We start from the raw sequence: 21,937 nt of genomic DNA on the forward strand, positions 1-21,937 counted from the left end.
ATACCTTTCTCTGTAATTTATGAAATGCTAATCTGCATGAATAATGGTTCCCCGTTAGCTTGCATTTTTATTCAGGTCTGTTCACTACTTTTATATTTATTTATACCTATATGCTGTCGTCATTCGGAGCAATGCCAAATTGACACTAACACTTTCATGCAAAATAGACCATATCAATAATTGATTTATTTTGAGGCATTTGGACATCGGTACTGTGAACTAATAACTTTGTCCATCTCTCAACATGACCACATCATTTGCTATCCGTGTCACAGAATATGTATAAATAATTTAGCAGACAAATATAAAGATCAGAGTTTGAATGTAAGTAAGTAAGTAAGGGTATGTATGTATGTATGTATGTATGTATCATACTTACAAATGGATCTATCTATCGCATGTGTGTGAAAACAGACAGACACACAAAGACACAGACATAGACACATAGACACACACAGACACAGACAGTCACAGACACACAGACACACATATATATGTATATATAATACTATATATATATATATATATATATATATATATATATATATATATAATATAATATTATATATATATATATATATATATATATATATATGCAAGAGGCGTAACAATGCAACGATTTTTTCGATTAAGGGATTAAGGTAGTTTGCGCCTCGAAAGTGAAAGACTTGAACATTTGCTCGAACCTTCCTCAAGGAATCTGTCAACCATTCTCTATCAAGAATAAAAATGGGGGGGGGGGATCGCCATTCAAAGTTTGGTTCTACAGCAACAAATAGCCCAAGATTTGCCGATATTTAAAATTATGAACGGCCGCAAACCATGTGTTAATTCTATGGAGCGTTAATTACTTGCTATTAATATTTTTGCTATTACGCCAGGAGAGGGTGCTGGTACTTAAATCAACTTATGTTGATGAAATGCCAATCATATTTTTATAAAGGCGCATACTCTTTGAAAAGAAAGAAATGAAAATTGCTGTATATTTGCCCGCATATGTGTAAACTGATGAAATAACGGTTTTTACGCTCTAAAGTCTTCAATCAACAATGTGACAGTTTTCGATTGCATGCCAAAATCGTATTTTCGGGACGTTATATGTTTGCCAGTATTGTAAGTGCTTTTTATATGAGGCATATCGTATGGACAGTTTCTTTGAGTGACAAAGTGTACTCAAGAGGATATGAATGAACAGTCAATTTTGTGATCGACAAAAGAACACTGAGGCCTGCTTAAAAACTAATAATTATTGTTCCTCTGAAACAGCCGCCTATACGTTTGCCGATTTGAAAGCATTTTGGGGACTTTCATAAAATGGCAGCAAATACTGCTATATCGTTCTTACCATTTAATTTTAGGACAACTGTAATTAGCCTCTCGGCCCTCAGTTGATCGGTGCGAACTCGTAAAACAATTGATATTTCACATTACTCAGAAATGAGTCTATCGTCTGCTAGTGCGTATAGAAAACATACAATGTTCTCAGAACGCTGTCACATCTGTCTCTCTTGACGGACTGACAGGTATTCAGAAATGCACTAAGATCGCTCAAATGATATGTTTGATGACATCTTTAAGGGAGAACGCGCCTCGGGGACAGATATTCGGACTCTCAACTTTTACAATCCTTTTCTGATCTACCACTTGTGGGGGTTCATTTTAAAGGTCTTGAAGAAAGAAAATGTTTCATCGGCTTAGTTTTTCGAAATTCGAAAATTGGCTTTTTCTCCATAGAGTTAACACAGGTTTGGCTGACATTTTGAATCTTAAATATCGGTAAATCTTGGATTGTTTGTTTCTCTAGTACCCAAATTTGCAAGGTGACCCCCAATTTTTATTCTTGATTTTGAAAGAGAATGGTTGAAAGACTTCTTGAGGAAAGTTTGAGCAAAAGTTTAAGTCTTTCACTTTCGAGGTGCATACTACCTTAAGTAGAATGCACCTTTGGGACAGATATTGAACTTTCACAATGCTTGTTTGGTCCTCTTTTAGGGATTCATTTTAAAGCCCTAGGAGTAAATAGTTTTCACCTACATATTTTAGGGGAAATCGAAAAGTGTAATATTTTCCCAGTGGAGGTAACGCAGGGTATGGCATTTTGAATTTTAAGTGTCGGCAAATACAGGGTAGTTGTTTCTCTATTGTCAAAGTTTGTACGGAGGCTCCAACTTTTTATTGATGATTTCAAAAGAGAATTGTCAAAATCCCCACAACAGAACTTAACAAAAGTTTTAATTTTCCATTTTAGATTCAAAGGATAGACCGAAACTAAGGCCCTGTAACACATCTCTCTGTACGTACAACTATTTGTTCGTGGCTATGTACCCAGCCCTGAGGAGTCATAACTCTGTAGACTTAAACGTCAGGTTTTTCATAATTGCTGAACACGGTCTTTTAGTACTGCTGACGTGAAATAGTAGTAGTGACAGAGCAAGCACCTAAAAAGGGGCTATTTTTATGTTCCAATTATACTCCAAAAAGGTCGTATAAAACGAAATTTGCAGGTCATTTCCGTAGCTTTATTGAAATGCAGAAACATGCCCAGATTAGAATTCCATCATAAAATATTTCTCTGCTCCAAAATTAGTATGGCTGTACGTAGAAACAGTGATGTTTTTATACAAGCATTTAAAAGGGTGCAAAAACCAATTTACCTTAATTCAATACTATATTGCCGCTGTAATAAGCAACCTTTGTCAAACAAATAGTTAGAGATCAGATCATCGTCCGAGAGTTTGAAGCAGTATAGAAAGTCACAAGTTATCGCTTTCACATGACATGTTATCGTGCGAGCGAAGTGCTTTTCCGTGTCACGCTTTCAGTGCACCCACGCCCTGACGTGTTTATTAACAAATTTGAATGATATGCTAAACATTAGGAAAGAAGCTGGAACTGACCACGAGTAATGATGTAGAACTTTAACTTATTTATTGAATACTGAACCATGGCTAGGACTCACGGCCCGTCCTGTCTCCTCCTGTTAGTGTCTGAGTCAGTACGTGAGTCTCGGTCACTCCACAAGGGAGTGACCGTGTTCTTGAGTGTCTGAGTTAGTCCGTGAGTGATGTCTTGGCTATGTCGGATACCGGCGCCATTAAGAATACATTAAGATGAGATACAATACTTTGATTTCTACCGACGTAGGAAAGTATATAAAAGTATAAATTATCACTTGCTCGTGCGTGGCTTGCTACAATTCTTTTGTTTGAAAACCACGCCATGAATAAATTAAAATGATAATGACAGCCCAATATTACAAATGGTTGAAATACGATAGAACATGGGAGCAGTAATCAAAAAAAAAGTTACTGGGTAAATTTTTAAATGTGTAACGAGTACGACCATGTTGTCGATACCCCGCTGGTATTTCCCGGCGCCACTGAATTGCGCGGGATTTATCGCGTCCAAGGACGCTAATGTCGAGAGCGTGAAATATTAATTTTCTTTGTGCTAATTTGGAGGATTATGACATGGGCCAATTTCGATTAGAAAATGACCTCATTTCCAAAATATTAATAAAACATCCGTTCCCTCAGAGTTGAGGATATGACAAAGAACATATCTTTAAAAGGAAGTTGCAACACTGGTTTGTATGTATGTATGTATGTATGTATGTATGTATGTATGTATGTATGTATGTATGTATGTATGTATGTATGTATGTATGTATGTATGTATGTATGCATTGTATTTGCGCAGTTTCTGTAACCATATGACGTGAGTGGATAGAAAGACCCGTGTCTAATGTTGATCAGTTGTGCAAACTCGTGACATTTTTGATATTTTACACTGCTCAGACATGACAGGTCTGCCGTCTGCCAGTGCATAAAGAAAACACGCAATGTTGTTACACGGCTGTCACAACACTATCTCTCTTAAAGGAGTGAACGGTTTTCAGAAATGCTGTAAGATCTTACAAACGATATGTCAGGTGACAGCGTTAAGGTAGCATGCATCTAGGGGACATATATTCGGATTCTCAAATTTTTATAATACTTGTTTAGTCTACTTCTCATTTTAAGGTTCAAAGGGTAATAAAGTTTCCAATGGCATAATTTTAGGAAAGCAAAAATTGCATTTGGCCCGTAGAGTTATCATGGCATTGGCATTTCAAATGTCGGTAAATATTTGGCAGTTTGTTTCTTATTTCAAATTTTGTATTGTGGCTTCAAATAGTTATTCTTAATTTCAGAAGAGAATTGTTATAATTTCCATACGAGAATAAGCAAAAGTGAAATCTTTCAATTTCGGTGTGCGTAATACAAAGGATAGACAGAAAATAACATAGGCGCTGTCACACATCTTTATATTAGGCGCAACGATTTGTTCGGGCTATGTACCCTGACCTGAGGAGTCACAGCTCTGTTAAGTTCGCCAGGCTTGGATGTCAGGTTATTTTAAAAGTGCTGCACACGGTCTGTTACCGCTGAGGTGAAATGTGGTAAATACTGATGTTCCAAGTATACATGATGTACTTGCAAAAAGATAAAATGAAATAAGAAGGACATTTCCTTTGCTTTATTCAAATGCATAAACGTTGCCACATCTTCATTCGAAGAATTCCATCATGAAATTTTCTCTACTCACAAAATTAGTATTCCTGTAAGTAAATATAGAAATGTTCTCGTACCAGCATTTAAAAGGGTAATTTACCGCAATGCTAAATTAAATACTATTTTGCCACTGTACTATACAGCTTTTGTTACCCTACTTATTAAGGGTAAGGTCGTCATCTGAGGGTGTGAAACTGTATAGAAAACCACGAGATAAATGATTCATGACGTTTCATCGTGCTACCGAAGTGTGTTTCCGTGTCATGATTTCGTATCGGCTATTCCTTGTTTCCGCGCGCCGACGCGTTAACGAATTCGAATGTATGACGTATGTATGTATGTATGTATGTATGTATGTATGTACGTATGTATGTATGTATGTATGTATGCATGTATGCATGTATGTATGTATGTATGTATGTATGTATGTATGTATGTATGTATGTATGTATGTATGTATGTATGTGTACGTTTATAGTTGCATTCAAAGAAAGATTCATAACGAAAAATCAACTATTGATTAAATTTAATGACGTATATTGGTAAACGTACTGTGAAGGAAAACATGACATTTGACAAAATTAACTATATTAAAGAATTCCAAATAATTACAGAAACAGCCTCAGGGCACACTAAAATAGTGGAGGTAATTGAATTTCAGAAACATAGCAATGGTAGTTATAGATGTCAATCGTAAGACACGGTATCTAAGTTAGCTTTCACTTGAAGCATTGCTGACAGGCGCTTTATCGATAGTGAACCATCAAATAGCAACATTTCTCTTGCGGTTAACTTCAAGTTTTTCCGCCCTTGTTTCTGGAAAATAAAAGAAAATATTAAAATTTGCGTTAATTATTACAATGACCAGCCAACTCACAAACGAGTATGTTGACGTCACAAGGTGTATTTTCAGGCGTAACGTAATTTCTTTGAAAATCGCCTCTTCACTCAAAAGCACACTTCGATAAATATCGAGTTAGGAATGTACTTATGATGTTTGCGTTGTTTTAAACTGTTTTATGTCTTCGTTTAAAACGCAAACTCAACAAATGAATGTTATCCACATCTTGCTAAAACGTGATTAAACCGAAAATAAGAAAAATATTGGCATCAGTTTGCACGTCTTTCTTGCATATTTGGTTGAAAGAATATCTGTGACTGAGATCATTCAAAGCTTGTTCTTAACTCTCAAGTATGCACGATAATTGGAACCTCATACCCCAACGGACCGAGATTGAATGTCCCACACGATTTTGGAAATTCTCCAACGTTTGTGAGACATTCCATCTTATCCCGTTGGAGTGTGGCATCGTTTTCTTGACGTCTTTCAATACTAACAGAAAATGAAGATATTGTATTAATGCACCGTTGTCATTATTACATGCTTTTACCTTATATATCAAGCCACTTCGAAAAATATAGTTCACATTTATCCACACTAAATGCTGTCAAATCGTGTTTATACTGTCAAATGTATTCTTCTTACTGCCCTACCTATAATATCATATCATAATAATTATTTTGCGATGCCCTGCAGTCAAAATAACGACCTAAGATTTTAATCAGTTTTCACTGTATGGGAGTATGCAATACCAGTTCACTATACAGTATGTCGTGTGTCCGTTTTATAGTTAGGTTTTACAGTACACGACCTCCCATTCGTCAGATATATACGAGCCCCTTCGGTGCGGCGGCATGCAATCGCTAATGAGCATTCGTCAAACGAAAATACATTTCGCTCGCGCGATGATACAGAATTTGAAAACAATCTGGTTTCATACTGACATTTCCACACGCAAAGCGTAAAAGTGACGTGAAGATCATTAATTGAGATAAGCTTACTGTGATTACTTTAAAAAATCACGCGTGGAAATAACTTGTTGCGAATTTAGGAATGAAATTCGCAATGTGAGCTAAGTGACTCCAAAGTGGCTTTGACCTTGAAAAGCTAATGGTTCAAAAAATGGTAACTGATCAACCTCCGCTTTATTGATTATTCAAGAAATGTGCCATAAAACATGCCTTAAAGGCATATTCATCCATGATACTGTACTCGTAGATTTTAATATTGATTTTCTTTTCAAAGAATTTCCCGGTGACGGTTCGGGCCGAGCAAAATCAAACGAGCTAATGTAAATCCCTATTTTGCTCATGACTAAAACGTTGGCACTTACATTGATTGATTTGTGTCCAACCAATGCTTCGTAGCTGAAAAACAACAAGTGAGTTAGCGAATATTTAATTATTGAGTGAGTGAATGAGTGAGAGAGAGAGTCGGAGACAGTGATAATTTATCAGTTAGTTCATTGAAATAACCAATTTGTCAATTATTGTTTTATCATAATTTCTTAGATAACCATTAATTATTAATTGATTAATGAAAGAATGTACTTGTAATGTGATCAATGAAATAATTAAATAAACGAATAACGGCGAAAGTAAAATCACAGAGCGAATCGGTAATGAACGTGCAGTTAACTTATTTATTCTTAATTTTGCGTCCCCGCGCTTATAGGGTTTTGGAGGTTTTCATGAAAAAAACTGTTTTGAATAGGATTTCATCGCTTAACTTTCCTGCCTTCATATCATTATTAATATACTATGTAAAATGTACTAAAAACGCCTGCATACTTGCAGAAGTTCATAATGCAGTAACAATAACGGAATTGAAAAAAGTTTCAGCTTTAATTCTTGAATATGACGTAGTACAAGGAAACAACCAAGTAAATGTAATGTTTTCGAGTCTAAAATATTCTCCGTGAGTTTTTGAACCTCTTAACAACTTAGCTTTCAAAACTTTGACTGGATGTTAAGAAAGAATTTAATTACTGTGGCCTGATTACAAAATACGACCTGATAGTTTGACGGTTTGAAAGTTAAGATAATTTTACACCCATTGTTTTCTTTTCTCTCTGTATTGAAATATTAAGTCAAAATATTATGGTTGCGCACATAGTAAATATACATAAAAGTCGCCGTTTTGTAAGCGTTGCTCTACAACAAGAGGTGTCCCTCACTCGATGTACACGAGCTGTTTTCGGAAATCATATGTGAATGCAAGGGGAAACGTATTTTCATGGTTTTATAACTTACGGCAGTTGTGTTCATCGCTCCCATCTGAGCAGTCAGGGAAGCCATCACAGAAATAGTAGGGTGAGATACATTCGCCGTTATCACAAGGGTAGTTAATATCTGTCCCGCAGTGTGCTGGATACTCTGTGAGAAATAAACAAAATAAATATTTGCAGTCTTACAACTTGAGATTTGGTCAGCAGAGCGGCTGGAATATTACGAAAAGAGTAACTCATGAAATTATTGATTTTGACTGACATCAATGTTTTATAGAGAAAAAGAAATATTTACATATGTTTAAGGTTTCAACTAGGAATGTTTTACGCATGCGTATTTTCCGGATAGGCGCCATTACACTTTTATACTGTTTGTATCTTTTTGAAGGAAACATGTGTTCCATAAGAAAGTATTACGTTTGCTATTATTGTGCATTGTATATGTTGAAATCATTGATATGTCAATTCTCGTCCTGATCAAAATTCAAATATCAGTGTTGACATATAGGTTTTGTTGATAAATTCAAAAGAAGGAATAATTTAGGTACAATTTCAGGATATGAATGCGAAAATGCACTTTGAAAATGGATGGAAATACCGGATATAAAGTCGAAAATTATGGCAAATGAAGCTGTAACTGTCTCTTAGCCGTTTATCTTTGGGTTGTTGTCGACCATCTTATCCACAATTTACGTCAGCACGATTATGCCTCTTAAGGTTCCAAGACAAGAAATGTGACCTTTTTAATCTAACAATTCTCTAACGGTTAATAAACTCAGAACCCCCCTAAAGTATACATTTTCTGAAAGCCTACATATATGGGAACATTTTGGTAACCACAGTGTCACCATTGTTTACATAACTATCACGTGACAAGATAATTTGCATAACTATTCAAAAGTCGGTTTTCCCTATGTTTTGTCTCAATACTTCAAAATATCTGACTCAAACTTGCTGGAATGCAAGCTGTCACAATGCTCTTTCAAAGTGTGTCTCAGATTTTTTTTATCTTGCTTAGTTTTTTTGGAGCACAATTTTAAAGAAATCAACTATGGTAAAATTCACTGCTCTGGAAGTTTTTCTGGCATAAAAACTGTTTAAGAAGGTTTAAAAAAATTCTGAGACACTTTTTTGAAGACCTGTAGGATAGCTTGCACTCACATGAATTTCAGCCTCATATCTCAAAGCATTGAAACAAAACATAGGGAAAACCGATTTTTGAAAGGTTATGCAAATTACCTGTCACGTGATAGTAATGTAAACAATGGTGACACAATGGTAACCAAAATGTTCCCCTATATCTAGGCTTTCCAAAAATATACAATTTACGGGGGTTCTGAGCTTATTAAACACTAGAGAATTGTTAGTTTAAAATGGTCAATTTCTTGTCTTGGAACCTTAATATCAATTTTTTATTCATCGCACCCTGATGTTATGAAGGAATGCGGCCTACAGGCTTTTACAGGCTGTTTTGGCATTACTATTTGGAAGGTATGTCACCGAGTACAATGCGGGTGGAAAACTATCATTGGTTATATCACAGCACAGAAACCTGCAAATTACATTTCATCGTTTTGGACACTGGAGGCGTCCTTCATGGTGTTATGCTGTCCTACCACCAGGAGGGTGTTCTGTTCACGACTACGCCCGCAGGGATAGTTCCATAAAGACAAACGTTAGGGGCGTTTTCATTCCCAATGGCCATCTCCGTTATATTATGAAAGAATAAATTTCAGGGGCGGAAATATCTACTTACGACAATTTTCTTCGTCGGAATTGTCACCACAGTCGTTGAAAAAATCACATATCGAATCCAAGGAGATTACATTACCATTTCTACAGACAAACATTCCTATCAAATGAAAATATATTTTACACGGGATGATTTTCGTCATAAAACAAAATAATATGTTATTACGAAAATACCGCACGGGGTGCACGAGGACACTGGCGCAGCACCGTATCACCTAAATGCAAAGCCCAGGGCGATGAGAGCCGTGTCCGAGTGCATCCTTTGCGGCATTTTCGTGATAACTAGATATGATACATCTTGCATTTTGACTAGGGCGTCCAATGGGCAGCGTATTGACCGTGTTTGTGCCATGTTAAGCGCGTCTTATGGGCCCCTTTAAACCATTCAACAGTGAACGCGCATATACAATTGCAGGGGGTGCCGAAAAGATGTAAATGTTAAACACGGAACAGGCGTTCTGTTGACCTTTTTAGCGCGCGTCAAATTTAATATACGACAATAACTTGTTTAGGGCAGGTAATTTGAGAATTTTAAATTTTTCAAAGTTGTAGCCATGCCGGCTAGCTCAAAATACATGTTTTGAGTAATCTTGTCGGATGAATCTGCATGCAAATATTCCTTTCGTTCTCTCGATTGTTGATTGGTTCTATGTTATCCTCCATTTTCCTCGCAAAATTAATGTTTGCTATACTTTTGGGGTCGTACCCTTTGCTTATGTCTCGATTTTTAAGTTAGTTTAGTGGCGTTTGTCAATGGTAGAGGGGGGACCACGAAACAAGCGTTCAATTCCTATATGATGGTATATATATGTTCTTCTGCATTCCTGTCTCACGTGCGTTCCTGATGTCGACACAAACTCTTGATAATGGTTTAGACAAGCTAACTGTTCCACGCACTTTCTGTGTTGTTGTCGTAACTGAACAACAATTACACTTTAACTTACGGCAATTCTTTTCATCGCTCCCGTCCTGGCAATCTTTGTAGCCATTACAAACAGCTGTATTCCTATCAAAGCAGGTACCGTCTGGGCAGATAAACTGATACAAGAGGTCACAATCTAGAATAAGAAAGCAGGGTAGTTTTACTGTGTAGAGCGGTCTGATGGCGCGCTTTAAAAGTCGGCAAACTCAAAACCAGCAAATAGAAATACATAATTAGAAGATCAGGTGGATTAATAAATTTACTAATAGAACAAGACGTTGATATGTAGTCAGGCAGATCCATAAAAGGCATGAGCATGAAGACCATTTGTCGCTGGAAGACAGAATGGCAACCTACATTGCGTGGGCTCCCCACAGTCATCTTCGTCAGAGCCATCTACACAGTCAGGGAATCCATTACACCTGCGCGATATTGGGATTTTCCTCCCAAATCTCACGCACTCGAAACGCCTTTCCACTGTAAAAGATTCATATGAGTGAGGCGTCACGGGTAGTCTTTATTGCTCAATGAAAGCCAATAAATCAGTTATTCGTGGACACAATCCATGAGAGTTGATTGGCTTACCTTAATCCTGCTATGTGTACACATTAAAGACTTTTGTAAGGCTTGGAACTTGCAACAGACAGCGAACAAGGTAGACAGCAAGACAGGCAGACGGACAGAGAGACAGACAAGCAGACTAAACTGCATACATTGGCAACGGAAGACAAAGAAAAATACTCACAATCATACCCATCCGTAATCCATAACACTAGGTCAAAATTCGTAATACATTAGTTATAAACATAGACACAAAACAGCACAGAACAGACAGTAAAGCACCGGTACACAAAACAAAGTCAAATTCATGAAAGAAAGATATATGGACCTCTTGCCAAAAGGCCAAGAAGTGGTGTCAGGTGTTTCAAAAATAGTAAGCGCATCCTGCCCCACATGTGGCACCCGCCATATATCAATCTGTAAGTCAAATAGGTAAAGGTCACCAACTAAGGTCCAATGTCACTGATGCCATCAGCGATCATTGTCGAAGAGAGATGCTGTATTTATCTACCAGTAAACTCAATGATAAAGAACGACGTGGGTGCCGACAGGTAGACCGACAGCCATATATAAGCTTACAGAATGTGATTTCCACGGAAGCAGGTAGCCGGGGATAAATGCATCATAGAATAGGTTTCTCGGAAGGCTTTTACATTCCAACTGTGGTCAGATATACGCAAAAATCCATTGTGTACACGCATATACATCTAACACTTGTACTACACATACATATAATATTACCTCAAGTATATGTAAACAAGATGAACATTTCACTGAGATTACACTTTCATCTGATAATACGGTGATGCATTGACTTGCAGAAATTATAATGGTACATACATACATACATACATACATACATACATACATACATACATACATACATACATACATACATACATACATACATACATACATACATACATACATACATACATACATACATACATACATACATACATACATACATACATACATACATACATACAATTTACTATGCACATAGACAGATATAAAGAGATGTATATACAATCATTGAAAGAATGGTTATGATCTGACATACGGGGACATGACTTACCGCATGCATACTCATTTTCGTCATCTTCATCCGGGCAATCAGGATAACCATCACATACTTGAAATTTGTGAACACATGTAAGTCCATCTGAACAAGTGACTTCGTCCTCATAACATTCTGAAAAAGTATTAGAGTTGTTCGTTTGTGTAAATCTGTTTCGAGGGAGTGCTTGCATTAAATTACGACATGGTGGAGTTACGACATCTGCTTGTCATGACTATCGATCGCGTGATATCGTTGAAGAGTGGAGACTGTATGAAAGCGGAACAAATTGTTGAATATGTGTTCCCATAGTTGACCATCTTCGTGCAAAATGTAAATAATCTAAAGCGGGTACATCTGCATCCTACGCAAAGGATCGGCGGAGACAATCCATCAGTACTAAGGGCTTTAACAATGTCGCGCTGGACATACCTTGTACAGGTGCCACACAGGTCCTGCCACACTCTGCCTGGCAACACTTCAAGTTGGAAGGACAGTCAGCATCCGTGAAGCACGACGCTTCGCATGATGGGATCTCAGCAACTTTAGGACACTGGCCAACTTTTAAATCTACATTAAGAGAGTAAATGAAGAAAACTCCAAAACTAAAATGGGCCATTTGATTCGTCTTTCGAACGCAAGTGTTTGCAGCAAATCTCTGACACGAAACTCTTACAAACTTCTTCACGCCAAGATAACATTGATATGTATGTCGCTCTACTAAGAGTCATCGGATACATTGCATTGTATGAATACGAGCTCTATGCATGTCCATGATCCATTGACTTTATCAGGATTTAGTAAGTAAAGTATCAGGATTTGCTAGATGTAATAACGAAGAAAAAGAGAAGGCGTTGAATATTTCAATCTTCAGAAGCGCATCCGTATCAAAAATGCGTCTGCCGAACTATTTATAGCATTTTGAACGGTCATGGCGCAATAGGCAAACATTACTGGCGAAATATAAATTTTACTATAACCCAAACGGGATTCGAACCCCCACACACTCACGGCAACATCGCCTAGCTGCTAGGCCTCACACAAAACCAGTCGGCCACTGCTTCCAACCCAAAAGAGTTGGTCACAGTAACCGACTTAGATGTTGCAATTCTGTGTGCGACCGAACAACACGGTGTGCGTGGAGCAGACGACACACAGACACAGTACACAGTACACACACATATATAGTAATCGGAAAAGCACGAAGCTTTATACTGAGCTATCAGCGAAAGTTGTGTATTTGTAGCCTCAAGTTTCCTCAAACGATCAATCTAGGATGCCTTAAAATCAGGGATACTACAACAGTTCAATTTAACCTGCTTTTTGGAGCTGATTTTCGGGTGAATGACACAAAGTACGCCATAGAGAGCACTGCTTCCAAAAGCGCACAATTTGTACTTTTGATGGATTTTCAACTTCCCATTTATCAATAAAATGTGTCTTCTACCAGGGATTTCTTTGATAACCCACACTGAAACATGCAGTGTTTACCTTTACATATCGGTTGTTCTTTGTTTGCTGGTGTTAAAGTTCTCGCTATCCGGTTGCCAAAAACTGACACGCACCAACACACGCCATTCGGACTGCACTGCCTCGACTCGAAGCCCCCATCGGATCGACACTGGATCCAGTAGTCGATGAACGGACTACGGTCTCCATATTCCTCAATGGATGCCTGGATGTATTTCTCTTTTTTGGAACAAAACAAGGGATCTTTGCCGTAGTGATACACGCCTGGCGGGAAATGCGACAAACAACAGTCAACCTATTACCACTTTATTCAAAGATACAAGCAGGCAATATAGACTTGTCAAAAACTGAAAGCTTATTTATGGCAGAATGCGCCTCGTTATAGTAAAAGACTTCATCTTTTGCTCAAACTTTCATGTGGGAAACTTTCAACAATTCAAAATCAATAATTACAATTTGGGGTCTACATGCAAATTTTGGTACTAGAGAAACAAATTACCCAAGATTTACCGACATTTGGATTAAAATTACTGCCTTAACTCTGTGGAGAAAAATCAAATTTTCGAAAAATTAAGACAGTGAACATTTGAATTACACCGAGAGCCTGAGCTCTCCAGTAAGCCAGCATATGTAACTCTGTCTGGACCGACAGCTGAACAGTTTATTGCACTTGATCTACAATGTAACTGTTTTAGTAACAATTACAGCATAACTGTTTGTTGAAGTTAATTCTGCCATGGTCTCGCACACAGAGTCCTGGCACTGAATTGAAACACACCGTAAAAGTAAACTGCAAAGCTTGTCATTTGTTTAGATACCTATGGAATGTGTCATCATTGAAGACAAAGACGTTGACTTTTATATCATTCGCCGAACCGTCAGGAGGACGCGCATCACACATTGAACCAGTTCTGTGCGATATCCTTTGTCGGAATATTCTGAACACTGAAGGTATATAAAGTAAACATGCTTCAACCTCACCTGAGATACCGTTTATAAGAAGTAAGGCCAACATACACACACCTAATTCACGCACTCTTTCCATGCCGTGGACACTTTGATGCTCTTATAATAGCTTTACAATTTGGTCGTTTCTCTCCCAGACGCTGGACAGACTACCTATAAAGTGCCTTCCGCTAGTCTTATTATATCAATATGATGAGAGTTGCTGAATAAGTAGTTAATTGTCATAAGCTCATGACTAGCAATACCTCGATGAGCCAATTTCAGATAAATTGCAGTAAATTTGACGATAAACGGAAGCGGATATTGTTGGAGCAACGTCAATTTCCATATCTCTTTTTCAAAATTAATGATGGCAAAATTCGCAGCGTATAGTTCCCGAATTTAAATCTGATGTTTAAATCGTGTTATCAAAGCAATGTGTGGTTTTCTCCCTCCAGGGAAATGTTACACTGTAAGACTATGTCGAGTGCGGGCGCTCCTTGACCTCCAAAACAAAACTTACGGAGCCCAGCATATAAGTCAGACAGCCTAGTTGACAAATAGTCGTCGATTGCGATTACGTATACAGTATCGGCACTTACCGTCACCGTGGGTGTTATGATCTAAGACGTTTTGATCGCGTAATAACAAAAAGCAGGGTAGATTGCGCCTAAGGACAGTTTTTTACTCATTTTTTGTACGGCAGCGTTTTGATGCACTGCTTGTGAGAATTAAATTCCAAGCCTGTGTAGGATTAATATGTTAAATTTTAACCATGCGCGCCATAATCAGGGGGCTGAAAAGCAATACGACAAATCAATAAAACATGAAGTGCAAAGCCAACCTCTTAAACTAGCTTTCATTTGACAAGGAATCAACACTTCATGTATGCGTTTCGTCAAGAAAAAAAACGAGAATGAGTTCACTAATTTTAAAATGCAGCCCCATGGCAGCTAAGAATGAAATAAGCACACACGGGGAAATAACATACAAATAGAACATGGTTGTAATTTCGTTGTAAGGTCGATATAATGAATTCGCAATTAATATCAAGGCAATAGGTAATATTATATTTTTAATGATCAAAGACAACGAACAATATATGATAGTTCAATAAACCGTTATCATCATGGATACTCGTCTTTGTCGCTGGTGTTGATAGCCTTACTGGCTAAGCGTACGGCAGCTCTCCGAGCCTGGCTATTTGGCCAGCTGTATGTAGGTCAATAGCTGTGGTATTTTCAGACTGGAATCCTGCCTTTTACGGGCTGATTTTGACTTTTACAACTCTTAAAGGGCGGTGGTCGTCGGAACGGCGCTCAAAGGTCGCTAGGGACCCCTACGACCGATATAAACTCTGTATTGGCGATTGATGAAAGTTAGAACATGTTGGTCTTAATGTACCTTGTAACATTTAAAAGTTGCAGCTATTTTGACACGATGCATCTATATATAGTGCATTAAATACAATGTTTGTAAACAAGAAAGTTGCACATGCGCCGTTCCGACGACCACCGCCCTTTAACCCGTCCACCACAGTCATAAAAGTCAAAATCAGCCCGTAAACTAAAAGGCAGGAGTCCCTGGAACCGTGCTTAAAGGCAGGAATCTGGTAATACCACAGCTACATGTATGGACCCACAGCTAGTAGGCTATAAGGTAGCGTACTGTGCCTCAGCACGGTGAACTTCCCACACAGATCAAGAATTCTGTTATTTTGAAGTTATCCACGTAACTTCATGACTATTACTTAAAATCTTGACAGAAGTAAAACATGCGGAAATTTGGCCATGGCGTTTAGCATGCACTCACAAGCAAAGTGGGATTGTAACGGCAGCGACTATTTGGTAAGGAGTGTACCATTTACTTTCGGGGAGGAGCTGGAGGAAATAGGTATGGCAACAAGTTTTTTAACTCAACCTGGCAGCATTTTTTCAAGGGTTACCTTGAAACATTTTTTTCTTTCAGTGGAGTCAAAGCATTTTTTATCAAAAAACGAAAACAGTTTCGTATTCCATATTAAAAGAAATACTCATCTGTGTGCTATTTGAGGATACCGGTACACCCACTGTCTATCGTGGACACAAGTTTCGTACCTGCTTCAAGCATCTCTTGGTCTTCTCCGACTTCCTGGCGTCAATCTCCTTTGTTGCGTTTTTCTGCACAGTCCAGCACTTGGTCATTATTGTGTTTGAATTGCTTCTCGCAGCCTTTCATCTTAAATGTCCTTGGCTCTCTGTACTTCAGGTGGCTTTGGATTTCGTTTAGATTCTCATTTGCCCGCTCGTTGACTTCTTTCCGAAAGACGTGCAGCTTCGAATCCATCAGTTTATCTATGTCGTGTAAAAGTTTCTCGTCTCTGCCTACCATCCATGCCCCAACTTCGGCGGTAACACGATCTAAGTGCTCTGGCAACCCAACTTATGAAGCAGATTGCTGAGGTCCGTTCCGATTCATAGACATATTACTGGGATAATTCGTTTGTTTCGGTAGATACGGAGGACTCGGTGCCTCACCTTGCCCCGGCCAGTTGAAGCGTAAGTCTGGACTGGTGCTACCTCGTGCGTGTGGCACCCTCACTTCATCCAAGACTTCCAGTGTCACAGCCAATCAACGACCTCTAGATGTTTCCTTCGAAACTTCCGACCAATCACCGATCAAGGCAATCCCGCCATGATTACAGCAGCATTGCAGCTGGTGTCGTTTCCTTTGCTACAGTTTACATACTTTGTATCTATCCAAATAGATCCACCAAGCCCAAATAGCTACATATATCTCTGCCGACAAAAGAATATTTTAACGCTTTACTTCGAATCGCTATTGGGGTAGCATGCGTCCATGCGGGTCATTAAAAGGTCAACCCCGCGGGGTTGACCTTTTGATGACCCGCATAGACGCACGCTACCCAGCCACGGATAGCTGTGTTTCCACAGCTAGTGGATACCCTGCCATAAGAAAACATTAGATCCCGGTCCAAGCTTACTTCCTCAGCGAGAAGAAAACATTTCACCGATGCTTTTTGAAATATTACATGCCGGAAAATGCCGAGAGAGTTTGACCGGTTAAGAAGGGCTTGACTACGCAGTTTCTGCGTAGTGAAGCTTCATTACGTATTCATGGTGACCCCTGGCCAGCTGTCAATAACTTTGGGGGCTTTTGTCTTTTGGCCTGCTTTGCATATGCGTCGTTGGACACGACCTGCCAATCACCCAGGTAGTCAATTAAACTATTAGTTGACTGTTTACCGACCCAATTAACACTATCCAGCAGTATCAGTCATATTTTAATCGCGTGGCCCCGGTGGGCACAACGTAGGAACGCGTGTATTTCTATGTGTACGTTTCACTTGTGGTGTTGTTTGTACCATGGAGGTAGGAATGTTTGTACCATCGTGCGTTTGAAGTAAGCTTACTTGTTTCACCTACAGCATTACCTTCAAGGTGACAGGCTAACTATTAATGTTCAGTATCATTGCACCGAGTTCTGCCCACGGTGAACACCACCTGTTTTGCCTACTAATTACTGCCCGTCGCTGCCCGTCCTGAATGTAGCCTATCTATAGCTACAGTAATCAGTCAATATATAATACCCCGCGCCTTATAATTTTATATAAACCACAGTCTCTCTATCCACGAGGGACTGTGTATAAACTTATAAAATCATAGTCCGTGCCGTAAAATTGTTGACTTTCGATGCGATATAGAGGTTGATCGTTGAATCGCACCGGCGCATCCATATTTACTTGCCCCATAAGCTTACTACTCTGTAAAGGGTGGGTAGATGGAATTCCTGGGCCAAAAATGAACACCGGGGCGAAACTTTTTGTGAACCCATGTGAAAACATAAATCATTTATCAGTTTGATATATACTCCTAAATTGTAAGTTTGATCATGGAGGTACCTCCATGGTTTGATCAAAATCGAGACCACATTCAAGGGCTATGCAGACTGTCCATGTACGCACACACAGTGACAAGAAGGCGGCAAACACCTACTTACCAAGCACATCGAATCGGCGAAAAGAAGCATAAAAAAGCTATAGGCTCATCGCCAAAACAAACGCGCCAAGCGCTAACAAAAACCCATACCAAGCGGCCCTTTTCAGGGCACCAAACACTCCAACAAGAGAACTACCCAAAAAAAACCCCATAAAATGACATAGAACACACAAACACTTAAAAGAAATAACAAAAATCGTACACATAAAAATAACGTGACAGAAAAAATGGCCGTGGAAATAAATCAGCCATTTCCAAAGAAAAGCCGACAACAACATGAAATTCAACAACAACCTATCATCGCACAAACTATGAAACTCTGAAAAATAGTACTAGGCAAAGGCCTTAAAATTAATTCGGACGCCAACAAAACCAAACAGAATAAAACCACCTCAGGATTTCAACAAATAAAGTCGTAAAATGTGACTACGCTACATCGTGAAACACAAACAATCGCAACAACACAAATTCAAAGAAAAGTCAAATTGGCTCCACAAACAACAAACACCAAAAACTTGAAAGCTATCTGAAGCTGCTAAACTCGCACTTCTGGAGATACCCTTTCAAACAAGGAAACAAAACATGTCGCGTGCTAAAAGAATCGCGATAAACCAGCTTGCAAACAATAGACAAATTTCGGGAAAAAAACCCTCGACAAGGGTCGGGTTTTCGTCATTGTCAACACAAACGATTACGTACTCGAATGCGAAAGGCAATTACGCAACACTCAGTATTATACACAACAAGCCAGAACAAACAGTAAACAAAGTAAACGAACTATGAATCAAAATGTACGAGAACAAGCACATCAACCAGGATACTTGTGAGTATCTTGATCCAATAAACATAAAATCCGTACCCCCAGTGGTACTTATTGCCTAAAAATTCACAAACCTCCGCAAAAATCTAAAAGACACGCCAGTCAAAACAAAATTTACCGAAGTAAAGAAACATAGAAACAAACAAACCGAACCACCAAACGGACTCACAACGTACAAAAATTAATATACTTGCCTCGCTAATCGAAAAGCGAGACCACTAAAAAATGCATTAAAATAAATTTTCACAAACACAAACTAAGGAAAGAATCTACACCGCGACTGATGAGAAACCACAACCGGGTTTCGAAACGCAAGCGTCAAAGGGCGACTCTATCAACTTTTGTAACAACATAGGTCCGGCTGCGTCTCGCCATAAGCTTTCCCCACACAAACAAAACATTACCGTACACACTAATCCAAACTTCTCTACAAATATCCAAAGCGAAACAAACATTTTTATTAACACACACAATCGGATAAGAATGTAGGAACACATTTTCGAAACGAATCAAACACAAACTCGACACAAAAACATTTAGGATAGTTAGATGGGGAGCCTCTTTCACATTTTTTACATCTCGCTATACTGTCTATGATTCTAAAAATAAAGTCATCTGCCACTTTTTCTGTATACGCGGTTTGGCAAAACTCATCTCTTCAATCGAAAGTCGGGCGATTTCATGGTTCTTTGGGGTACGTCGAGCTTAAGGAATGTGGTTATATTCGCGATGTTTTATTCGAAATTATTTATTTCTTCTAGGGCAAATGCACGTAATTCATGCTGTGGAAATACTGGCCGCTCATAAACAAGACAATAAACTCGATATCTGTGCATCTTTACTTTTATTGTCAAAGTACCATCGACACCCAAAAAAAACCAAATGGTTCAGTCCACGCGTGGGTTCAGTCCAGGTATTTGCAACGCCAGTCACCTAGGCGACGGTAATCCGCACCACTTATCACCATCGGGAAGGTACTCCTCCCCCTATACCACTGGCGATCCCACCCTCAAGGCATGCGTCATTCGACCAAGCATTGTTATTGTAATTTTCTGTATAAAATTAACAGCGAGGTCAACCGGTCAAACTCTCTCGGCATTTTCTCTCATATTATTAACTTCGATTTTCGCGCCTGCATTGCATCTTGACGATATACGTACGCATGGCCGTAGCCTGACCAAATTGCCAAGGGGGCGGAACCTAACTTAATAGCTAGGATAAATTTACATATTTTGCATTTAATTAGCAAACAACACTGAATGTAGCAAGTATTTATATCTACGCATCCGCTCGATATACGTCCTGGTCATCGCGAAAACTAAGCTATAACAATGGTATAGTTTATGTGTGTGATATAAAGTAAAGTAACGCCTAATACCAAATAAAAAAAAACATCGAGTTCAATATTTTCGGCCAAAGTTTATAAAAAGCAGACTTCAACAACTTCCATCTGACATCTTTCCTCTATGGCTATCATGATTATAAACATGTTCATTATGATTTTTGTTTCTTTCTTTTCGATTAGGTAGAGAGTGTACGTTGGGACAGAGTTGCATCGGCTCACATAATGATAGCATCCCTGTAGTGTTTCTTAGGACATCACATATGTTTTGAACAACAACACAATAGTTATGTTCCTATGATTGGTCAACACCAACATGACTAATATCAACATAAACAGCACTATAAACGACAAGAACAACAACGACAGGATTTCTTGGTTCCCTATGGGAACACCAGAATTCTGAGTGAGCTTCATGATCAGCTATTTCGCCTCCTTAGGACTTTAGGGACATATTGCCAGTGCCGGACATAAGCAGTGAGCAATGCGCGATCTACACGCACCCTGTTGCGAAAGTTCTTTGACCACGGTCCCTCGTGGGGGAACCGTGCTTTGACTATGTAGGCCTAAACCGGAGGGAAAACTACCCGCGAAAGCCGCATTGAGGGTAATTTATTTCTTCTCTACTCCACGTTCGTGTCACAGGAGTATATTAATTTTGGACCAGTATAAGCGATCTTTTGAGTATCGGAACTGGGAAAGATCGTGGATTCAATAATTTTTTCCCGATTTTCAGGGAATGACCATCTTTAATCAGACGAACCCAAAATTCTGGCAAGGAATGAACGACTTCAGGTTGTGACTCTCCCCATACACTGACAAAGCGTGATCACTGTTGACTGCATTTACACTTACTCACAAGCATTTCGGATTTTTCACCATTAATTAGTCAACACAACTAATTATGCGAATCCGTGGACTAATCAGGGATTTTATTGGTTGGTCAACATTGCGAAAGAAAGAGATGTAAATGAAAAAGAAAAAGTCCTTCCCCTTTCAGTAACCTTTCCTATCTTTCGCACTGTTGATTAACCCATAAAATCCCTGATAAGTCCACGGATTAGCATAATTAGTTGTGTAATTAATTAGTTGTATGAGAGATAAACTTCCTTGTAATGTTGTGTAAAATAAAGAGTTAAGAGGCTAGGTTAGGTTATATAATCAATTATTTTATTTACTCAGATCAGTTAGAGCATGGAGGTTGTAGAGAGCTCTGTACTACCTGCATGGTCAGATCATGAAGAAAAGGAGAGGAACTGATAGATAAAACAGTGAGAAAACTCAAATACGTTTGGGCCGCCTGTGAATATATGTTAACTGTCTCTCTCTAATGCAAATGGGCGTATGTTGAGAATAGCTTCCTGTGGTAGCTATACCAGTACCAGAATATACACATATTTTGTCTCTTCAGTGGAGCCTTCAGTCGCCATGTTTTCTGTAAGTTAT

The 21,937-nt window shown here is 38.7% G+C and overlaps 1 protein-coding gene across 1 annotated transcript; it reads right to left on the reverse strand.

Annotated features, from left to right (window-relative positions):
- Nucleotides 1–5,064: 5,064 nt before the first annotated feature.
- On the reverse strand, nucleotides 5,065–14,543 carry LOC139119745 (very low-density lipoprotein receptor-like). Its single transcript, XM_070683626.1, has 10 exons — nucleotides 14,368–14,543; nucleotides 13,408–13,650; nucleotides 12,349–12,486; nucleotides 11,935–12,051; nucleotides 10,653–10,772; nucleotides 10,318–10,431; nucleotides 9,378–9,473; nucleotides 7,647–7,769; nucleotides 6,728–6,761; nucleotides 5,065–5,369 (listed from the first exon to the last, which is right to left on the reverse strand). Exons 1-10 carry the CDS (start codon nucleotides 14,429–14,431, stop codon nucleotides 5,348–5,350), a joined length of 1,071 nt encoding a protein of 356 aa, XP_070539727.1. The 5' UTR covers nucleotides 14,432–14,543; the 3' UTR covers nucleotides 5,065–5,347.
- Between the last annotated feature and the right edge of the window lie 7,394 nt (nucleotides 14,544–21,937).

This window comes from Ptychodera flava, chromosome 2 (genome assembly GCF_041260155.1).
Source record: "Ptychodera flava strain L36383 chromosome 2, AS_Pfla_20210202, whole genome shotgun sequence".
Taxonomy (NCBI): domain Eukaryota; kingdom Metazoa; phylum Hemichordata; class Enteropneusta; family Ptychoderidae; genus Ptychodera; species Ptychodera flava.